The sequence below is a fragment of the Antechinus flavipes genome, chromosome 2 (assembly GCF_016432865.1).
Source record: "Antechinus flavipes isolate AdamAnt ecotype Samford, QLD, Australia chromosome 2, AdamAnt_v2, whole genome shotgun sequence".
NCBI classification, from domain to species: Eukaryota; Metazoa; Chordata; class Mammalia; order Dasyuromorphia; family Dasyuridae; genus Antechinus; species Antechinus flavipes.
The window spans coordinates 112,424,125-112,441,759 of NC_067399.1; the positions used below are offsets into that span (position 1 = coordinate 112,424,125).

The window sequence follows — 17,635 nt, forward strand, 5'->3', positions numbered from 1 at the left end:
ATCATTCCTTTCACATTCACAGTAACGTATTTTCTTCCATTTTATTTATACCCTTGTTTATCTTCCCACTCCCTCCCACCTCCCCCCCCATTTTATACCCTCTCTCTCTCCCCCAAAATCTTTTTACCTTTTACTACATTTCTTAATTCTTCCCTTCTTTTGTCCCCTTCCCCTCCAGCTTCACTGAAGAATAAGATAGATTTCTATATCTTGTGGAGTGTATATATTATTCCCTCTTTGATCTAATTTTTAATTAGAGTAAAATTCAAGTGTTACTCAACTGCTTCCCCCTCTCCTTCATCTTCCTTGTCTTTGTAAGAGCTCTTTCTTTTGTATCTCTTTCATCTGAGATAATTTTCCTCTTTCTTCTTCACTTTTTGCCCTCCTCTCAGTTCATTCCTTTTTCTCACCTTTTCATTTTTATTTTATCAAAATCATTTCATTCTAGTCAGCAAACCCTATACTCTAAACTGTGTATATTCCTTCTAATTGCACTAACAATGATAAACTTTTTAGACATTACATTTATTTTCTGCTCATTGATTCTTACTGATTTGCTTATGGTTTCTTTTTTATGTCTATTTTTTATTATTTCCTTGAATCATATATTTTAAAATTTTTTCCTAAATATATTTTTCCTCTTTTAAGATAGTTTTTGTTTAAAAGTTATTTATGCTTTATTGGTGTATAATTTAAATTATTTTAAAACCTATTTCTTGTGTATGTTCTTTTTCTAATAGGCAGCCAGATAAACTGGTAGTTGTTTGGACAAGAAGAAGCCGAAGAAAATCTTCTAAGGTTAGTTTCTTTTTTTTTTTTAAATACTATTTTATTTTTCCAAATGCATGCAAAGATAGTTTTCAACATTCACTTAAAAAAAATTTAACTTTTTATTTTTATTTTATTTTTTATTATAGCTTTTTGTTGACAGAACATATGCATGGATAATTTTTGCAACATGATCCCTTTGCACTCACTTCTGTTCCAACTTTTCCCTTCCCTCCCTCCACCCTTTCCCCTAGATGGCAGGCAATCTCATACATGTTAAACATGTTAAAATATATCTTAGACACAATATTTGTGTGCCAATCTGTACAGTTCTCTTGTTGCACAAGAAAAATTGGATTCAGAAGGCAGAAATAACCTGGGAAGAAAAACAAAAATGTAAGTAGTCCACATTCATTTCCCAGTGTTTCTTCTCTGGGTGTAGCTGATTCTGTCCATCATTGATGAATTAGAACTGAATTGGATCTTCTCTTTATCGAATATATCCACTTCCATCAGAACACATCCTCATACTGTACTATTGTTGAAGTGTATAATGATCTTCTGGTTCTGCTAATTTCACTTAGCATCAGTTCATGTAAGTCTTTCCAAGCCTCTCTGTATTTGTCCTGCTGGTCATTTATTACAGAACAATAATATTCCATAATATTCATATACCCAACCATTCTCCAGTTGATGAGAATTCATTCAATTTCCAGTTTCTAGCCACTACAAAAAGGGCTGCCACACACATTTTGGCACATACAGGTTCCTTTCTCTTCTTTAATATTTCTTTGGGATATAAGCCCAGTAGTAACACTGCTGGATCAAAGAGTATGCACAGTTTGATAACTTTTTGAGCATAATTCCAAATTGCTCTCCAGAATGGCTGGATCCATTCACAATTCTACCAACAATGCATCAGTGTCCCAGTTTTCCCACATCCCCTCCAACATTCATCATTATTTTTTCTTGTCATCTTAGCCAATCTGACAGGTGTGTAGTGGTATCCCAGAGTGGTCTTAATATCTCTAATCAGTAGTGATTTGGAACATCCTTTCATATCAATATTCACTTTTACAAAACTTTTTGTTCCGCTTCTTTCGCTCTATCCCCCTCTCAAGGCAACAAGTAATCCTATATAGATTCAACATGTGAAATTCTTCTAAACATATTTCCATATTTGTCATGCTGTGCAAGAAAAATCAGATCAGAAATGGGAAAAAAAAAACAAAAAAGAAAAAACCCAAACAGCCACCATAAAAAAAAAAAAAAGATGATGTTACTTTGATCATATTCAATGTCTCTAGTTCTCTTTCTGGATGTGGATATCAATTTTTATCACAAGTCTTCTGGAATTGTCTTAAATCACCTCATTGTTGAAAAGAGTCAAGTCCACACAATATCTCTTGATTCTAACTACTTTGCTTAGCATCAGTTTATGTGAGTCTTTTCAGGCTTTTCTGAAATCAGCCTGCTCATCATTTCTTATAGGGCAATAATATCCCATTTCATTCATTTACTATAACTTGTTCAGTCATTCCTCAACTGATGGGCATCCACTCAATTTCCATTTCCTTGCCACTACGAAAAGAGCTGCTACAAGCATTTTTGCACAAATGGATCCTTTTCCCTTTTTTTTTATGATCTCTTTGTGATACAGACACAATAGAGACATTGCTGGATCAAAGGGTATGTGCAATTTTATAATCCTTTGGGCATAATTTAAAATTGTCCTCCAGAATGTTTGGGACATCTTAAAACTCTACCAACAATTTATTAGTATCCTGATTTTCCCACACCTCCTCCAACATTTATCATTAACTTTGCTTGTCATCTTGGTAATGGTACCTCAGAGTTGCCTTAATTTGCATTTCTCTAATCAATAGTGATTTAGAACATTTTTTCAAATTACTAGAAATGGCTTAATTTCTTAATCTGAAAACTGTTCATATTCTTTGACCACTTATCAGTTGGAGAATGGCTTGAATTTTTATAAATTTATGAATTTTATAAATAGAGTCTATTCTCTATATATTTTAGAATTGAGGCCTTTATCAGAACCCTTGAATGTAAAAATGTTTTCTCAGTTTATTGCTTCTCTTCTAATTTTGGCTACATTGCTTTTGTTTGTGCAAACTTTTTTTTAGTTTAATGTAGTCAGAGTTATCCCTTTTTACATTTCATAATGTTCTTTAGTTCTTCTTTGGCCATAAATTCTTCCCTTCTCCACAGATCTGAGAGATAGATTATCCCTTGTTCTCCTAACTTGCTTATAGTATCATCGTTTTTGTCTAAATCATGAACCTAATTTGACCTTATGTTGGTATAGGGTGCTAGATGTTGGTCAGTGCCTTGTTTCAGCCATACTTCCCTCCCCCCTACACTTTTTCCCAGCAAATAGCCAGTAGTTATTTTAGAAGCTGGAGTCTTTGGGTTTATCAAATACTAAAATACAAATACAAAGATTAGATTACTGGTCATTGACTGTTGTCTTATGAACCTAACTTATTCCACTGTTCTATTATTCTTATTTCTTAACCAGTACCAAATGGTTTTGATGAATGCTGCTTTATTATATTGTTTTAGGTCTGGTACAACTTGGCTACCTTCCATTGAATTTTAAAAATTAATTCCCTTAAAACTCTTAATCTTTTATTCTTCCAGATGTATTTTGTTACTATTTTTTCTAGCTCTGTAAAGTAATTTCTTGGTGGCTTGATTGATATATGTTGAGGACCATGCCTAAGTGTGAAACCCAGAAAGTCTGTAAAGTGTTAGAGCGGACTATACCATTAAGGAGCAGATTGGTTCTCCAAAGCCCCCACCGATGTGAATAATAACATACCTAAGAACAGAGTTGAAGAGTTGCAGACCAGCCTTTACTGTTAACATATTTACTGACACAGATGTTGCCCATGTCTTGGGAATGAAATAAATAAGAGGGAAGAGGGAAAAGGAGAGGTCAGAGAATGCAACTGCCTTTCTATATGCAAAGGTAGTTTTCAACATTCACTTTTGCAAAACTTTTTGTTCCACTCCAAGGCAACAAGTAATCCTATATAGATTCAACATGTGAAATTCTTCTAAACATATTTCCAAATTTGTCATGCTGTGCAAGAAAATATATCAATCTTCTTGTATCATTATCATCATCTCGCATGATGGTCAGAATTAGATCCATAGCAGCCACTAGCTGGTAGAATTGTCACTTCTGTTATATTAGCTCAACCTACCAATGAGCATTTGATATTTTTCCAGTTGTCTAAATCTAACTTTATTTGTGTGAAAATAATTATATAATTAGGTTCATACACTTCCTGGGTTTGTCTTGGCAGGTAGACTTTCAAATAGTTTATATTACCCACAGTTATTTGAAATGGGATTTCTCTTTCCATTCCTTGCTACTGGCTTCTTAAACCACTAAACACATTCTGTGTGAATTCAATTCAAAATTTAGTTGTTATATACTTAAAGCATATGTGATAACATTTAAATGATAACATCATACATTAACAGTTGTTCATAGTAAAGCGTAAATATACAATTTTATTTTACTTTTTGTTCTAGATTTTTTATTTCCTTGGGATGGGGAAATCCAGTAAAGAACTTCTCTTTATGTTCACTTGTCCCACTCCACTCCAATTCTAAAGCAAATCAGTATCCTCTCTGCGATTTTTAATTTTCATATATTAACCTAGAGTACTGAGATATTAGGTGATTTGCTTGGGGTAGCAATCAAGTATTTGTTGAATATTGGACTTTAATCCACGTCTTCCTAATTCTAAGAGTCTCCTCTCTATCCACCACACCAGTGATAATCAAGCTCAAAGAAAAATGGGGGATCATACTCTCTGCCTTTATAGCTTTGTATGACTTTTCAGAGTTTGTACTGACATAGATTTTGAGAACTCATAGTCTGATTCCATACTGTAATGAAACCTTACAATAGGACTTCATGTCTCAGTCCTTTTATATTTAACGTTATACAAAAATAATTAGTTATTTAAGATCTCTTAGATGTGCCAGTCTGGATGAATCAAGAACCAGAATTAAGGTTCCCAGGAGAATATCAACAATCTAAGATATGCAGACAATACCACTCTGGTGGTAGAAAGTGAAGCAGAATTAAAAAGTCTCTTGAGGAGAGTATAAAAGCTGGTTTGAACTTTAATATTAAAGCAACTAAGATCATGACATCTGATCTCATCATTTCAGGAAAATAGAACCGAATTGGAAGCAGTGTCTGATTTTATATTCTTGGGCTCAAAGATCGCTGTAGATAGTTACAACAGAATGAAATTAAAACACTTGTTTTTTGAAGGGAAAGCTATGGCAAACCTGAAATCTATTTATTGTTTTGAAAAAGCAGAGATGTCACCTTGTTGACAAAGGTCTTTATGGTCAAAACTATGGTTTTTCCACTATGAATATGAATGTTGGACTATAAAGAAAAGCTAAGTGCTACAAAAACTGATGCTTTCAAATGGTTATGTTGGAGAAAACTTTTGAAAGTCCCTTGGACAGCAAAGAGACCAACTCAGAATCAATCAATATTTAAAGAAACAAATTTAGACTATTCATTGAAAGGTTAAATATTGAAGTTGAAACTCAAATATTTTGGTTACATAAGGAGAAGACAGGCTTTATTGGAAAAGCTCTGATGATGGAAAAAATTGAAGGCAAAAGGAGAAGGGGACAGCAGAGAATGAGATAGTGGTCTGGAAGCAGCAAATATGAGTTTGGAGAGACTTTGGGAGATAGTGGAGAATAGAAGGACCTGGCATATTATGGTTCATGGGATCATGAAGAGTTGGACTTAATGGAACAACAAATCATTGATGACATTGCTTGACACTTATAGAAGAGGACAAAAGGTTAAAATTTCAAAGGGAGTTATTTTGTTGATAATCATACATTTTATGAAGTACAATTAAAATTTCTAAGTATCATATGTATTCTTTTATGAAAAATTGAGTCATATTTCATAGACAGTGGCCATACAGAAATGTATGTAAGTGCTGTATTTGAATTTTTTGTAATATGGGCTAAAGCCTGACAAATTTGCTTAGGAACTAGCCCAAATATTTAGAAGTAGATGGCAATTTAAACTCTCAAGGAAATAAAGATAAGAGCAACTGTTGGAATCTTTACAAACTGCTAACTCATTAGAGTTGATGTTTTGGGCCAGAACCTGAAACAAGATACTAAGTAGAACTAATTGATACAATGCTTGTGTTCACACCTTTACTCATTGGAGTTCACAAGTATGGGAGATTCACAAAGTTAACTGTGTAACTTTGTGAATTCACACCTCCCTTGGGTGTGCCTCCAGAAGGAGGAGTCAACCTTTGGAAAATCATATATAAAGAGGCTCTTAGCTTCAGGTTAGTTAGATTTCGGGTTAGGGAGAGTTCAGCTGAATTACATTGGAGAAGAGCACTCTGGGCCAGACACAGAGCACTCTAAGAGAGCCAGAAGCCCTCCCTCGGAGACAAGAAAGATTCATTACAACTTTTACCTTAACTTGGTGCTGGCTGGAGGCAGAGGCAGAAGCAAAGGACAAAGCTGCAAGAGCTCTTCGGAGGCAAGACAGATTCAATTTGGTGCTGGCTCTGGAGGCTGAAGGAAGCAGAGGCAGAAGCAAAGGGCAAAGCTACAAGAGCTTTTAGAACCAAGGAGAGAGAAAGGCCTCTAAGAAAAGCTAATCGGGCTATAATGGAGACAGTAAAAGATCTGAACTTTTATCACCTGGAGATTATCTAAAGATAGTGGAGCTGCTCACACTGGACACTGCTCTTCTGATGGGTTATAAAACCTGTCTGCTGGAGCCAGTGCATCTTTGTCAAAAATCAAGAAGTTAATAGTATAAAGGGTTAGATTTAGTAGTTCTCTAGGGTTACCTGTGGCTCCCCCTTTCTTTTGTTTTTGGAGTAGTGTCAATGTCTCTGTTTCTCCTCTCTACTATTGCCTGTCCTTGAGGATTAAAGGGTATGCCAGTGGTGTGTAAAATCTTATACTGTGCACAAAAGTGTGCAAAATGTTTGGAGGTGTATGCAGGTCCATTATCTGTTTTTATTTCTTGTGGCACACCCATAATTGCGAATGTTTGTGTGAGGAATTCAGTGACCACTCTGGCTGTCTCTTTTGCTGCTGGTATTGCAAAAGTGAATCCTGAAAAGGTGTCTACCACAACATGGATAAAAGACAGACGACCAAAAGATTTATAATGGATCACATCCATTTGCCAGATTTCGTTACTTCTCAAACCACGAGGCTTCTTCCCTGGAGTGTGGAAGCCATACAAGCTTTTACTATGCTTCTAGCTTCCTCTTTTGTAATCCCAAATTGTAAACGCAAAGCTCGAGCAGCCTGATGGTATTTAGAATGGGATTCCTGGGCCTCCTGAAATAAAGGCGTACTGGCTAACATAGTTGAAAGGTTATCTGCCTTTGAATTTCCATCAAAAATAGGACCTGGAAGTCCACTATGTGAGTGGATATGCAAGATATAAATCTTTCCTGGATGCTTTCTCACTTGCTCCTGAAGTTCCTTAAAGAGCTGATATATATTAGAAGCTGCAAATTTTATTTGGGCTGTGGCAATTCTTTGTACCACACCTACTGAATAGGCTGAATCAGATATTATATTTATGTCGCCTGGGTAATAAGTGAGAACTAGCATGATCGCATATAATTCGTTCTGCTGAGTGGACTGAAAAGGAGTTCTGACTACTCTTTTTATGGTTAAATCATGAGAGTATACAGCACAAATATTTTGTTTGGCTGCGTCTGTAAAAATAGTTGGTCCTTTAAGAGGAACCTTAGAAACCTTCTCAAAAATCCATTGCCAATTATGCAGTAGTCTGGTTATCTTTAATGGAGACCCATGTGCAAAATTTGGAGCCATGGCCAATAAAATTTGCCACTCTGGGATGATCTCACAGCATATATTAATTTGTGCATTTGTATACAAGGTGTATATCTTACCAGGTCTTGTCCCAGATAATTGTACTGCTCGCTTAATGGCCTTTAATAAAATTCTAGCCACAAGCACTGGGTAAGAAGTAAGGCTTTGTTCTGGTTGTGCTGGGAGATTCACCCACTCTATCACACTGTCTCCTTGATGAAGGACTGCTGTGGGTGTCTCTTTCGTAGCAAAAACTGATATTTCCAAGGGTTTTTGAATTATTCTTTCAACCACATTGGATAAAGCCAGTTCAACTTCTTTCAAAGCCTCTTGAGCTTCTTTTGTAAGTTGGTGTGGTGAATTTAAAGCACTGTCTCCTCTTAAAATGTCATATAATGGTTGTAACTGATAAGTAGTCAAGCCTAACATTGGTCACATCCATTGGATATTTCCTATCAATTTCTGAAAATCATTTAAGGTGTTTAGCTTCTCTGTTCTTAAGGACAGTTTTTGTACTGTAAGTGCCTTAGGATATATTTCATATCCTAAATATTGAAAAGGAGCATGCTTTTGAATTTTTTCTGTAGCGATATGAAGTTTATAGTTTCTTAGTGTTTCTATGGTCTTCTGTAGACATTCTTCTAACATTCGCTCCTTAGGTGCACATCCCAATATATCATCCATATACTGTAATAGCATAACTTTTGGAAATGCTTTTCTTACTGGAGCAAGAGCAGCAGCAACATACACTTGGCACATAGTAGGGCTATTTTTCATTCTCTGTGGCAAAACTGTCCATTGATATCTTTTATAAGGCTCAGCTAAATTAACACTGGGCACTGAAAAGACAAATCTTTTCATATCCTCCTTATCTAGAGGGATAGAATAGAAACAATCCTTGATGTCTATAACTCAAAGAGGCCATTCTCTAGGCAACTGAGTAGGAGATGGAAGTCCAGGCTGAAGAGTTCCCATAGTTTCCATCTGTTCATTTACCTTTCTTAAATCACTTAACATCCTCCATTTTCCAGATTTCTTTTTTATAATAAATACTGGAGAATTTCAAGGACTTAGAGAAGGTTGTAAGTGTCCTTGGTCAAGTTGCTTTTGTACTATATCTACTAAGCCCTGAATTTTATCTCTTGTTAAAGGCCACTGTTCTACCCACACTAGTGTCCTTGTTCGGATGCCAAAATGTGAAGATTTTCTTCTTTTAAAATAAAATAATGGTGGTTCTCTCTGGGAGAAAGCAGGTTTCTTGGGGAGGTTTTCTGGAGGCAGTCTTAGTATCAGTTAAGAGTAATAATCACCCAAAACGCAACCAGGTGATAAAAGTTCAGATCTTTTATTGTCTCCAGTATAGCCCGGTTGGTTCTTAGAGGCCTTTCTCTCTCCTTGGTTCTAAAAGCTCTTGCAGCTTTGCCCTTTGCTTCTGCCTCTGCTTCCTTCAGCCAGTACCAAGGTAAAAGTTGTAATGAATCTTTCTTGCCTCAGAGAGAGGGCTTCTGGCTCTCTCAGAGTGCTCTGTGTCTGGCCCACAATGCTCTTCTCCAATGTAATTCAGCTGAACTCTCCCTAACCCGAAGTCTAACTAACCTGAAGCTAAGAGCCTCTTTATATATGATTTCCCAAAGGTTGACTCCTCCTTCTGGAGGCACACCCAAGGGAGATGTGAATTCACAAAGTTACACAATTAACTTTGTGAATCTCCCATACTTGTGAACTCCAATGAGTAAAGGTGTGAACACAAGCATTGTATCAATTAAATATAAAAGATATTTAGTATCTTGTTTCAGGTTCTGGCCCAAAACATCAACTCTAATGAGTTAGCAGTTTGTAAAGATTCCAATAAGCAACAACAAGAAAAAAAAAAAGATAGCAAAGGACATTTATTCAAGATTCAGTTTGGAACTCAATTTAGAGTTGCTGAAGAAAAGTCTAAAAAGCTAGAAAGATTGAAAAGACTGAACACATCTGGCCAGAGGTTGGAGAGAAAGTCTGATGACTTATAGGTATAGATGGATCGCTCTTCTTTTTTCATAGAGAGTAATGCTCAAGGCTGATCTAAAGTCATTATGTTCCAGAGAAAAGAATGCTGCATATGGAATCAAGAAATATTAGTCTGAGTTCTGACCTTTCAGTTTATCAACAGTGACCTTGAGCAAATCATATAACTTCTTTTTTTTTCTTTCTTTTTTTTATTATTAAAGTTTTTTTATTTACAAAGCATATGCATGGGTAATTTTTCCAACATTGATCTTTGTATAACCTTTTATTCCAAATTTTCCCCTTTCCCCTCCCTCCTTCCCTAGGTGGCAGATAGTCCAATACATGTTAAATGTGTAGAAATACTTGTTAGTCCAATATATGTATACATATTTATACAGTTATTTTGTTGCACAAGAACAAATCAGATCAAGAAAGAAAAAAAAGAAAAACTGAGAAAGAAAATCATGTAAGCAAATAACAACAGAGAGTGAGAATGCTATATTGTGTTCCACACTCTGTTCCCATACTATGCTGTGTTCCACACTCTGTTCCCACGGTTCTCTCTCTGGGTGTAGATGGCTCTCTTCATCACTGCACAAGTGGAACTGGTTTGAATAATTTCAGTGTTGAAGAAAGCCTTGTTAGAAATACAAATCATATAATTTCTAAATTTTATTTACTTATTTATAAAATGAGGGATATGTTTAACCATATGATTCTGGAGTTCTCTTTAAGCTCTAATATTCTGTAATTTTAGATCCCTCCCACAAATTGTGAACCAATAATCAATGAAATACCAGATACCCTTTATATAAACAAGTTTATATTATAACATACATCACACCAATTTCACTTATGAGATTATTGTGGTATTTATCAATTCTATCATCCATGCCCAAGATTTCTAGTATTAGTTTACCATAATGAATGAATGAATGAATCTTACTATTTTTGTATATATATGAAAATTTTATTATTGTTATCATTATTATTTTTTTTTGGCTGAGGCATTTGGGGTTAAGTGACTTGTCCAGGGTCACACAGCTAGGAAGTGTTAAGTGTCTGAAGCCAGATTTGAACTCAGGGCCTCCTGACTTCAAGGATAGTGCTCTATTCATTGCACCAACTAGCTGCCCCTAGTTTTTATTTTTTAAGTATATTTTATTGAAATACTTTTTGTCAAATTTCTTCTAGTGTCACTTCCTCGTCCCTTTCAGAAAACCATCTTATGTAACAGACATTTTTTTTTTTAAAGAAAAAATGGGAAGGAGAAGAAGGAATCAGTAAAACTCATCAATATATTGAAAAACTCATAAAATATATACAATATTCCATATTGTAGCTCTCCCACTTCAGTAAGGTATAGTGGAGAAGTTTGTCTCTTCATATTTCCTCTTCAGGGCCTTACTTCTTTTTTATTTTTCAACATTTACTATTGATTGTTTTGTGTTTGTTTTTGTTTTTTTTAAATTTATATTGTAGTCATTATGCATTTTTCTTGGCCCTTCCTGTGTCCATTCTCTCCAGAATAGTTCCCTATCCTTTCTGCTTCCTTTTTCTTTTAAGACTATCAGAACAGAAGAAAACCATCCCACCCTACCTCAGCCCTTTATCTATCTATGACCTATTAGGGTTATGAGAAGACACGTATTTTAATGTATCAATTATTCATCTTCACATAGTTCTTTCCAATTATGTACCTTTCTATGTTTCATTTGACTTCTATGTTGCCATTTCATCATGTCATTTTAGTTCTGGTGTTTTCATTCAAAATCCTCTTTCATTAAGTCTATTTCTCTTTCCTGTAGGGTTAGTCTCAGTTTTGCTGCATAACCTTTTTAAAGCCTTTTAAGACTTTTTCAAAAGATAGACAAATTTTTTTTTGTCTTTTTGAATATTTTATTCCAAGCTTTCTTTTCTTTTTTAGTTCTAGCTATCAAATCTGTTGTGGCCTTGACTAGCATTTTCTTTTTCCTTTTTACATAAATTCTTTCTCTTTTGCTGCTGTCAATATTTTATTATTTGTCACAGAAGTTCTTGATTTTGACATTCCTGAGAGTCTTCATTTTAGAGTTTCTTTCAAAAGGGGATCAGTCGGTTCTTTCTGTTTTCATTTTGTCCTCTGGTTCTATATGTAGGTAGTTTATATTTTGCTTTCTTTTTATTTAATTAAATTTTTAAAAATTCAAAATTGATTCCTTCCTTCCTCAATATAAGAAAAAGAAAGAAAGAAAAAAATCCTAATAAAATAGTCATAGTGAAGCCAAGCAAATTTGTACATTGTCTTCAAAAGTGTATATCTAGTCCTGTACTCTTAAACAGTCAGTTCTATGTAAAGAGATGAGTAATATGCTTTATCATGACTCTTTAGAATTGTGCTTGGTTATTGTGTCAGAGTTCTTAAAACGCTCAGTGCTTGTTTCTACAACATTTTTATTATTGTAATTTTTTTTCTTTGTTTTGCTTTCTTCATTCTACATCTGTTCAGTCTTCTTGGGATACATTGAATGCATCCCTTTAGACATTTCTTATGGTACAATGGTATTCCATGACATTCATATACTATAATTGTTTCATATAACATAATTTGCCACAGATAATCCCTTAGTTTCCAGTTCTTTGCTTTTACAAAAAGACCTGAATACTTAATATATATGAATGTGTATATTGTATGTGCATACATGTGTGTATAACATACATATATAGTACATATATGTTTGCCACTTTTTCTTTGGAAGTTAGGTAGAATAACATTATTTCTGGGTCAAAATATATACATTTTGAAAGCATCAAGTCACATTTGGGGCATTATTATATATTACTTTTTAGATTGGCTGGATCAGTGCAGTTCTACTACCAGTTTATCAGGCTGCCTTTTTTCCTGCAACCTCTCTTGCATTTCTTATTTTCACTTTTTTTCATCACCTTTGTCCATCTGAAGAATATGCTCAAAGTTGCTTTAATTTCACCTTTTGTCTTGGTACAAGTGATTTGGTATTTTTTTTTTAATATTGCTATTGCCATTTTGAATTTCTTCCTTTGAAAATGCCTATTCATCATTTTTAGAGCAATTTTTTTTTAAATGACATGATTTTCAGGGAATTGTATTCTCTTACATTCTCTCTCCTTGACTGGCTTTCCAAATCAGTTGTTTTTGTTATTATAGTCTTTATATTTTCCTCTATTTTTTTTTTTACCCTAGTCTTGGGTTTTGTTTTTAGTAATTATTATTCTCTTACAGAGTTGTTTTTCTGTTGGACTCATTTTAATTTTTAGGAAGTTAAGTTTTTTGGTCAAATTTTACTGTCTTCTGTTCTATGGACCTCCATACTAAAAAACAAAAACTAAAGACTAGATTCTTTTTTTTTTTTCATGATGGAGTTCTGAGTGATGCTTGGAAGGTTGTCTGCTGTTGGGACCCTGGAGCTGCCTTCCTAGTAGGAAGTAGTAGTGTTTTACACTGATTCCATCTATGCTTATCTTTGTTGCGGGTTTCTGTAAGATAATGACAGTTTGTTTTGTACAATTCTAGACTAAATGGATGAGGGTATAACTGTTTTCTTTCCTTCTGATGTATATTTAGAGCTTTACTGAAGTGTTTGTAAAGGATTTAAGCTCTTCCTATCAGGTCCATCTTTGATAGTCACTTTCTAGCCTTTGAAAGCCCCTAGAATACATTAGAAGAGGGCAGGTAGAAGGCTCAATGGATAGAACACCAAGCATGAAGATCTGAGTTCAAATCCAGTCTTAAGACTCATATATCCATTAGTTGTGTGACCTTGGGTAAATCACTTAACCCTATTTGCCTCAGTTTCTTCATCATTAAAACGAGTAAGAGAAGGAAATAACAAATCTCTCCAGTATCTTTGCCAAGAAATCTCCCACTGGGGGTTGCAAAGAGTTGATACAACTGAAACAACAAAATATAGTTCATTAATGTACAGTTAGATTATTTGAACATAAGGTACATAATATATAACAACCTATGCTTTCAACCATGTAAACCAAAGGAAAATGAGAGAAATTCAAAACTAGAGGATGGCTTTGAGGTTCTAAATGTCAGTAACTTGAAGGATTTCTATCCCTTATTTGATGAGGACTAAGTTTAAGATGAATAATTATGACTTCTTTTTGCATATTAAGAATTTTGCATTTAACATGCCTGAAACATATTCAGGAAAAGATAGGAAACGGATAATTGGTGATGTGATCTTGAAGCACAGGAGGAAAATAAGTGACCTTCTCTTAATCAGCAAATGGCAGAGTTAGGACTAGAACCTTCATCTTTTGATTCCTGATTTAGTATTTTTCATACTATATAGACAATTCCTGCCTACCAAAAATTTATTTATGGGGGCAAGGAGGCAGATGGCATGATTTAGACAATTTAAAAATTGCAAATTTCATTTTGTGAAGAATTTCATATCACTTGTGATAATTGGAGAAATAAGTTTGAGAATCTCTGTTATAATTAACTTTTAATTTTCATTTGGATCTGTGAAAACTGCCTGCTATAATTGATAAGTATCCCATCTTAGATCTGTTTATGCCAAGGAATCAAATTGCTCTGAATCTATTTCTGCTCTTTGGTTATTTGCAGGGGAAAAAACCCAACTTTTTAAAATAATGATATTCATTGCTATGATTATTATAAGTTCTTAAACTTTTTTTACTTTTTCTAGCTCTGAATCTTGTATTCGTGGAAGTATTAGCAAGTTAATTGAATCCCTGACTGTGTCTTGGTTTTCAGTAATATTTCAAAATATTCCTTACCTCAATTCTGTATACTTAAAGGATTCAGAACTGGAAAAAACTTAGGGATCATTTACTTCAAATGAAATCTAAAGAGGAAAAATGAGTTATCTATTAATACTCAAGTAGAACCAGGATTCAAACATAATCTTCTAATTCCAAGTATAATGTTTTCTTTAGTATAATGCTGGATATTGTTGCTGATATTAATATCTCAGCCTCTATTTCTTGTGGAATTTGAGGAATCGTGGAATTTTCTCAATTTTTATTATGAGGAAAGGTTTTTCATATGAAGCCTGTTTAATTCTTGAGATAACCACTTTTGAATATGCATTTTGCATTATATGATGTATCTATGTCTTTGCACCTTACCAAGCATTATTGTATCTGACTTCTGGAGTGGAGAAAAACCATGAATTCTTATTCCATGTGATGTACTTGAAGGCAGCTATCATGATCTCCCTAAGGACTGTTGTCTTTTCTATGTTGAACATATGGCATAATTCTCTTAACCTGTGATCTCCATGGCTTTCATCAATATTGTTGTCCTTTTTTGGATGGCGGCTAGCTTATCAATGTCTTTTCTAAAATGTTATTGGTTCTAAAACCTTATTGATACTGTGTTCCTGGTTCTTTTTGCTTCATTTTGCATCAGATCATATAGGTCTTACCATGGTTTTTCCGAAAGCCACTTCCCTCATTGTTTCTTATAATACCAGTAGTATGATATATACGATAGTTACATATACCACAACTGGAGTATATGGAATTTTTTTCTTTTTATAAATTTTTTTTCAACTTCAATACAAAATGAGAAAAGATTAAAAAAAATTGCCATGTACACAGCAAACCACAAAGGCAGATTCAATATAAAAAATAAATTTCCATTTTAAGGAAAACTATATGATAAATATTAAATATTACACATTGTTTTCAAAGCTGTTCAACTTTGCTTTCATGTTGGTTTTCTTTTGTTCTCTTTTCAAAGTAATTTAATTGGGATGACATTAAATAGATTAGTTATGTAAAAGTGTTATTTTAAAAATTGCATTGGCTTTACCTACCCATGAACAGGAAATCACTTCATTTAGGTCTGAGTACCTTATTATTTGTTTAAAATTTGTTTATTTGTATAAAAAATATTTTATATTCAATCTCCTGATGAGAGTAAGATTCTAGTGTTACTCATCCTATTCTCCTGCTAGCTTCTGTATCAGTTTTTCTTCTTAAGCCTCATTTATATGAGATTATTCCTTTTTCTCTCTCTTTATATAGTTTTATTTTTTAGAATCACCCCTTCATACACATCTTTCTTTCAAAGCAGAGAGAAAAATGAATGTGAAACCTGAATTCAACAATATGTAGTGTAAAAGAGATACACTTGAAACATAAGATCACTTGCAGAGTTAAATGCATCAGGAGACCTTGGCTTTTTAAACTAAAGTTTTTAACAAGTCTCAGTTTGAATGAGGCAAGGCCTCAATGAATGATAATCATGAATACTGTTATTTCACATATCTGAAGTAAGCAATTTGACCCTATTGAATCCCATATAATTGGTCTTTAATGTTTACCTTATATTTTTCTTTGATGTTATAAATGTTGAATTTTTCTTTAAGTTCAGAAGGTTTTGTTACAAAAATCTAAGTCTTTGAATTAATTAAATATCAACTTTTTTTTCCATCCAGAATTATACTTAACTTTGCTTAGTTGCCCTTCATTGTAATTCTAATTCTTTTGCTCTATGTGCTCTACAACCCTTCCATGTAATAGCTGCTAGGTTCTCTTCTTCATTTACTTTGAGTCAGTCAAGGCCCAAATGACTAAATAGGATTTGGCCTAGGACTTATTGTTGGCCAATCTATGAGAACTAGAGTTCTCATAGATCTTTTTCCCCCCTGAGGTAATTGGGGTTAAGTGGCTTGCCCAGGATCACACAGCTAGGAAGTGTTAAGTGTCTGAGGCCAAATTTGAACTCAGGTCCTCCTGACTCCAGGGCTGATGCTCTATCTACTGTGCCATTTAGCTGTCCCAATAGATAATTATCTAGCCTAATATCTTGGGAGGTTTAAGAGATCAAAAAAATAATATGCATTGGTCAGTGTACTTGTAGAGTGAATACAAATAGTAATTATTTCTATTTTGATCAGAAACCCTGAGGGTTTTCCTCTCCAAGATTGACTTTTTTTTTTTTTGACTATATAAAAAAGGCCATTCTTTCCCTCAATTCCTATCTAGCCAGAATCACTGAATGGGCCTTGCCTCATTCAAACTGAGACTTGTTAAAAACTTTAGTTTAAAAAGCCAAGGTCTCCTGATGCATTTAACTCTGCATGTGATCTTATGTTTCAAGTGTATCTCTTTTACACTACATATTGTTGAATTCAGGTTTCACATTCATTTTTCTCTCTGCTTTCATTTTATAGGTTAGTTTATGCCTTTAACATTCATGCTCCTATCCTTTTTTCTTCTATTTATTCTTGTGTGTGTGTATGCACGCGCGCATGTACCCAATTTTGCTGGATAATTTATTTTTAGTTGTAATCCTAGATTTTTTGCCTTCTAGAATGTCATTCTAACCTCTCTACTCCTTTAATGTGTTTGTTGCTAAATTTTGTGTGATCTTAACTATGGTTCTACAGTGTTAGAAGTTTCTTTCTGGCTGTTTGCAATATTTTCTCTTTGAACTGAGGACCTTAGAATCTTGCTGTAATATATTCCTGGGAATTTTCATTTTGGGTTCTCTTTCAGGTAATTATTGATGAATTCTTTCAGTGTTTTAAATATGATGTCTAAATTCTTTCTTTGATCATGGCTTTTAAGCAGTCCAATAATTTTTAAATTCTCTCCCCTAGATCTCTTTTCCAATTCAGTTTTTTCCAATGAGATATTTAACATTTTTTCTACTTTTTCATCCTTTTGTGTTGGAATCCTTACTAACTGCTAAGTAATTAGAGTTGATCTAATCTTACAAGAAGATGTTTTGAGCAGAACCTGAAACAAGGTACTAAGTAGAACTACCCATAATCCCTCTCTCCAGCCCTCTCCAACTGGCCCATTGGCCTATTTATGCTCCTTCCAGAGAGAGGGATTATGGGTAGTTCTACTTAGTACCTTGTTTCAGGTTCTGCCCAAAACATCTTCTTGTAAGATTAGATCAACTCTAATTACTTAGCAGTTAGTAAGGATTCCAACACTTTTGACTTTGTTTTATTGTTTC

General features: G+C 34.1%; 1 protein-coding gene across 15 annotated transcripts in view; it reads left to right on the forward strand.

Annotated features, from left to right (window-relative positions):
- The window catches only part of EHBP1 (EH domain binding protein 1), a 394,259-nt gene that overhangs the window by 50,738 nt on the left and 325,886 nt on the right, over positions 1-17,635 (forward strand). For all 15 annotated transcript variants that reach the window (XM_051975359.1, XM_051975374.1, XM_051975362.1 and 12 more), the window contains one exon: positions 741-798. In XM_051975359.1, the coding sequence (XP_051831319.1) occupies positions 741-798 (58 nt within the window). The remainder of the gene's footprint in view (positions 1-740; positions 799-17,635) is intronic.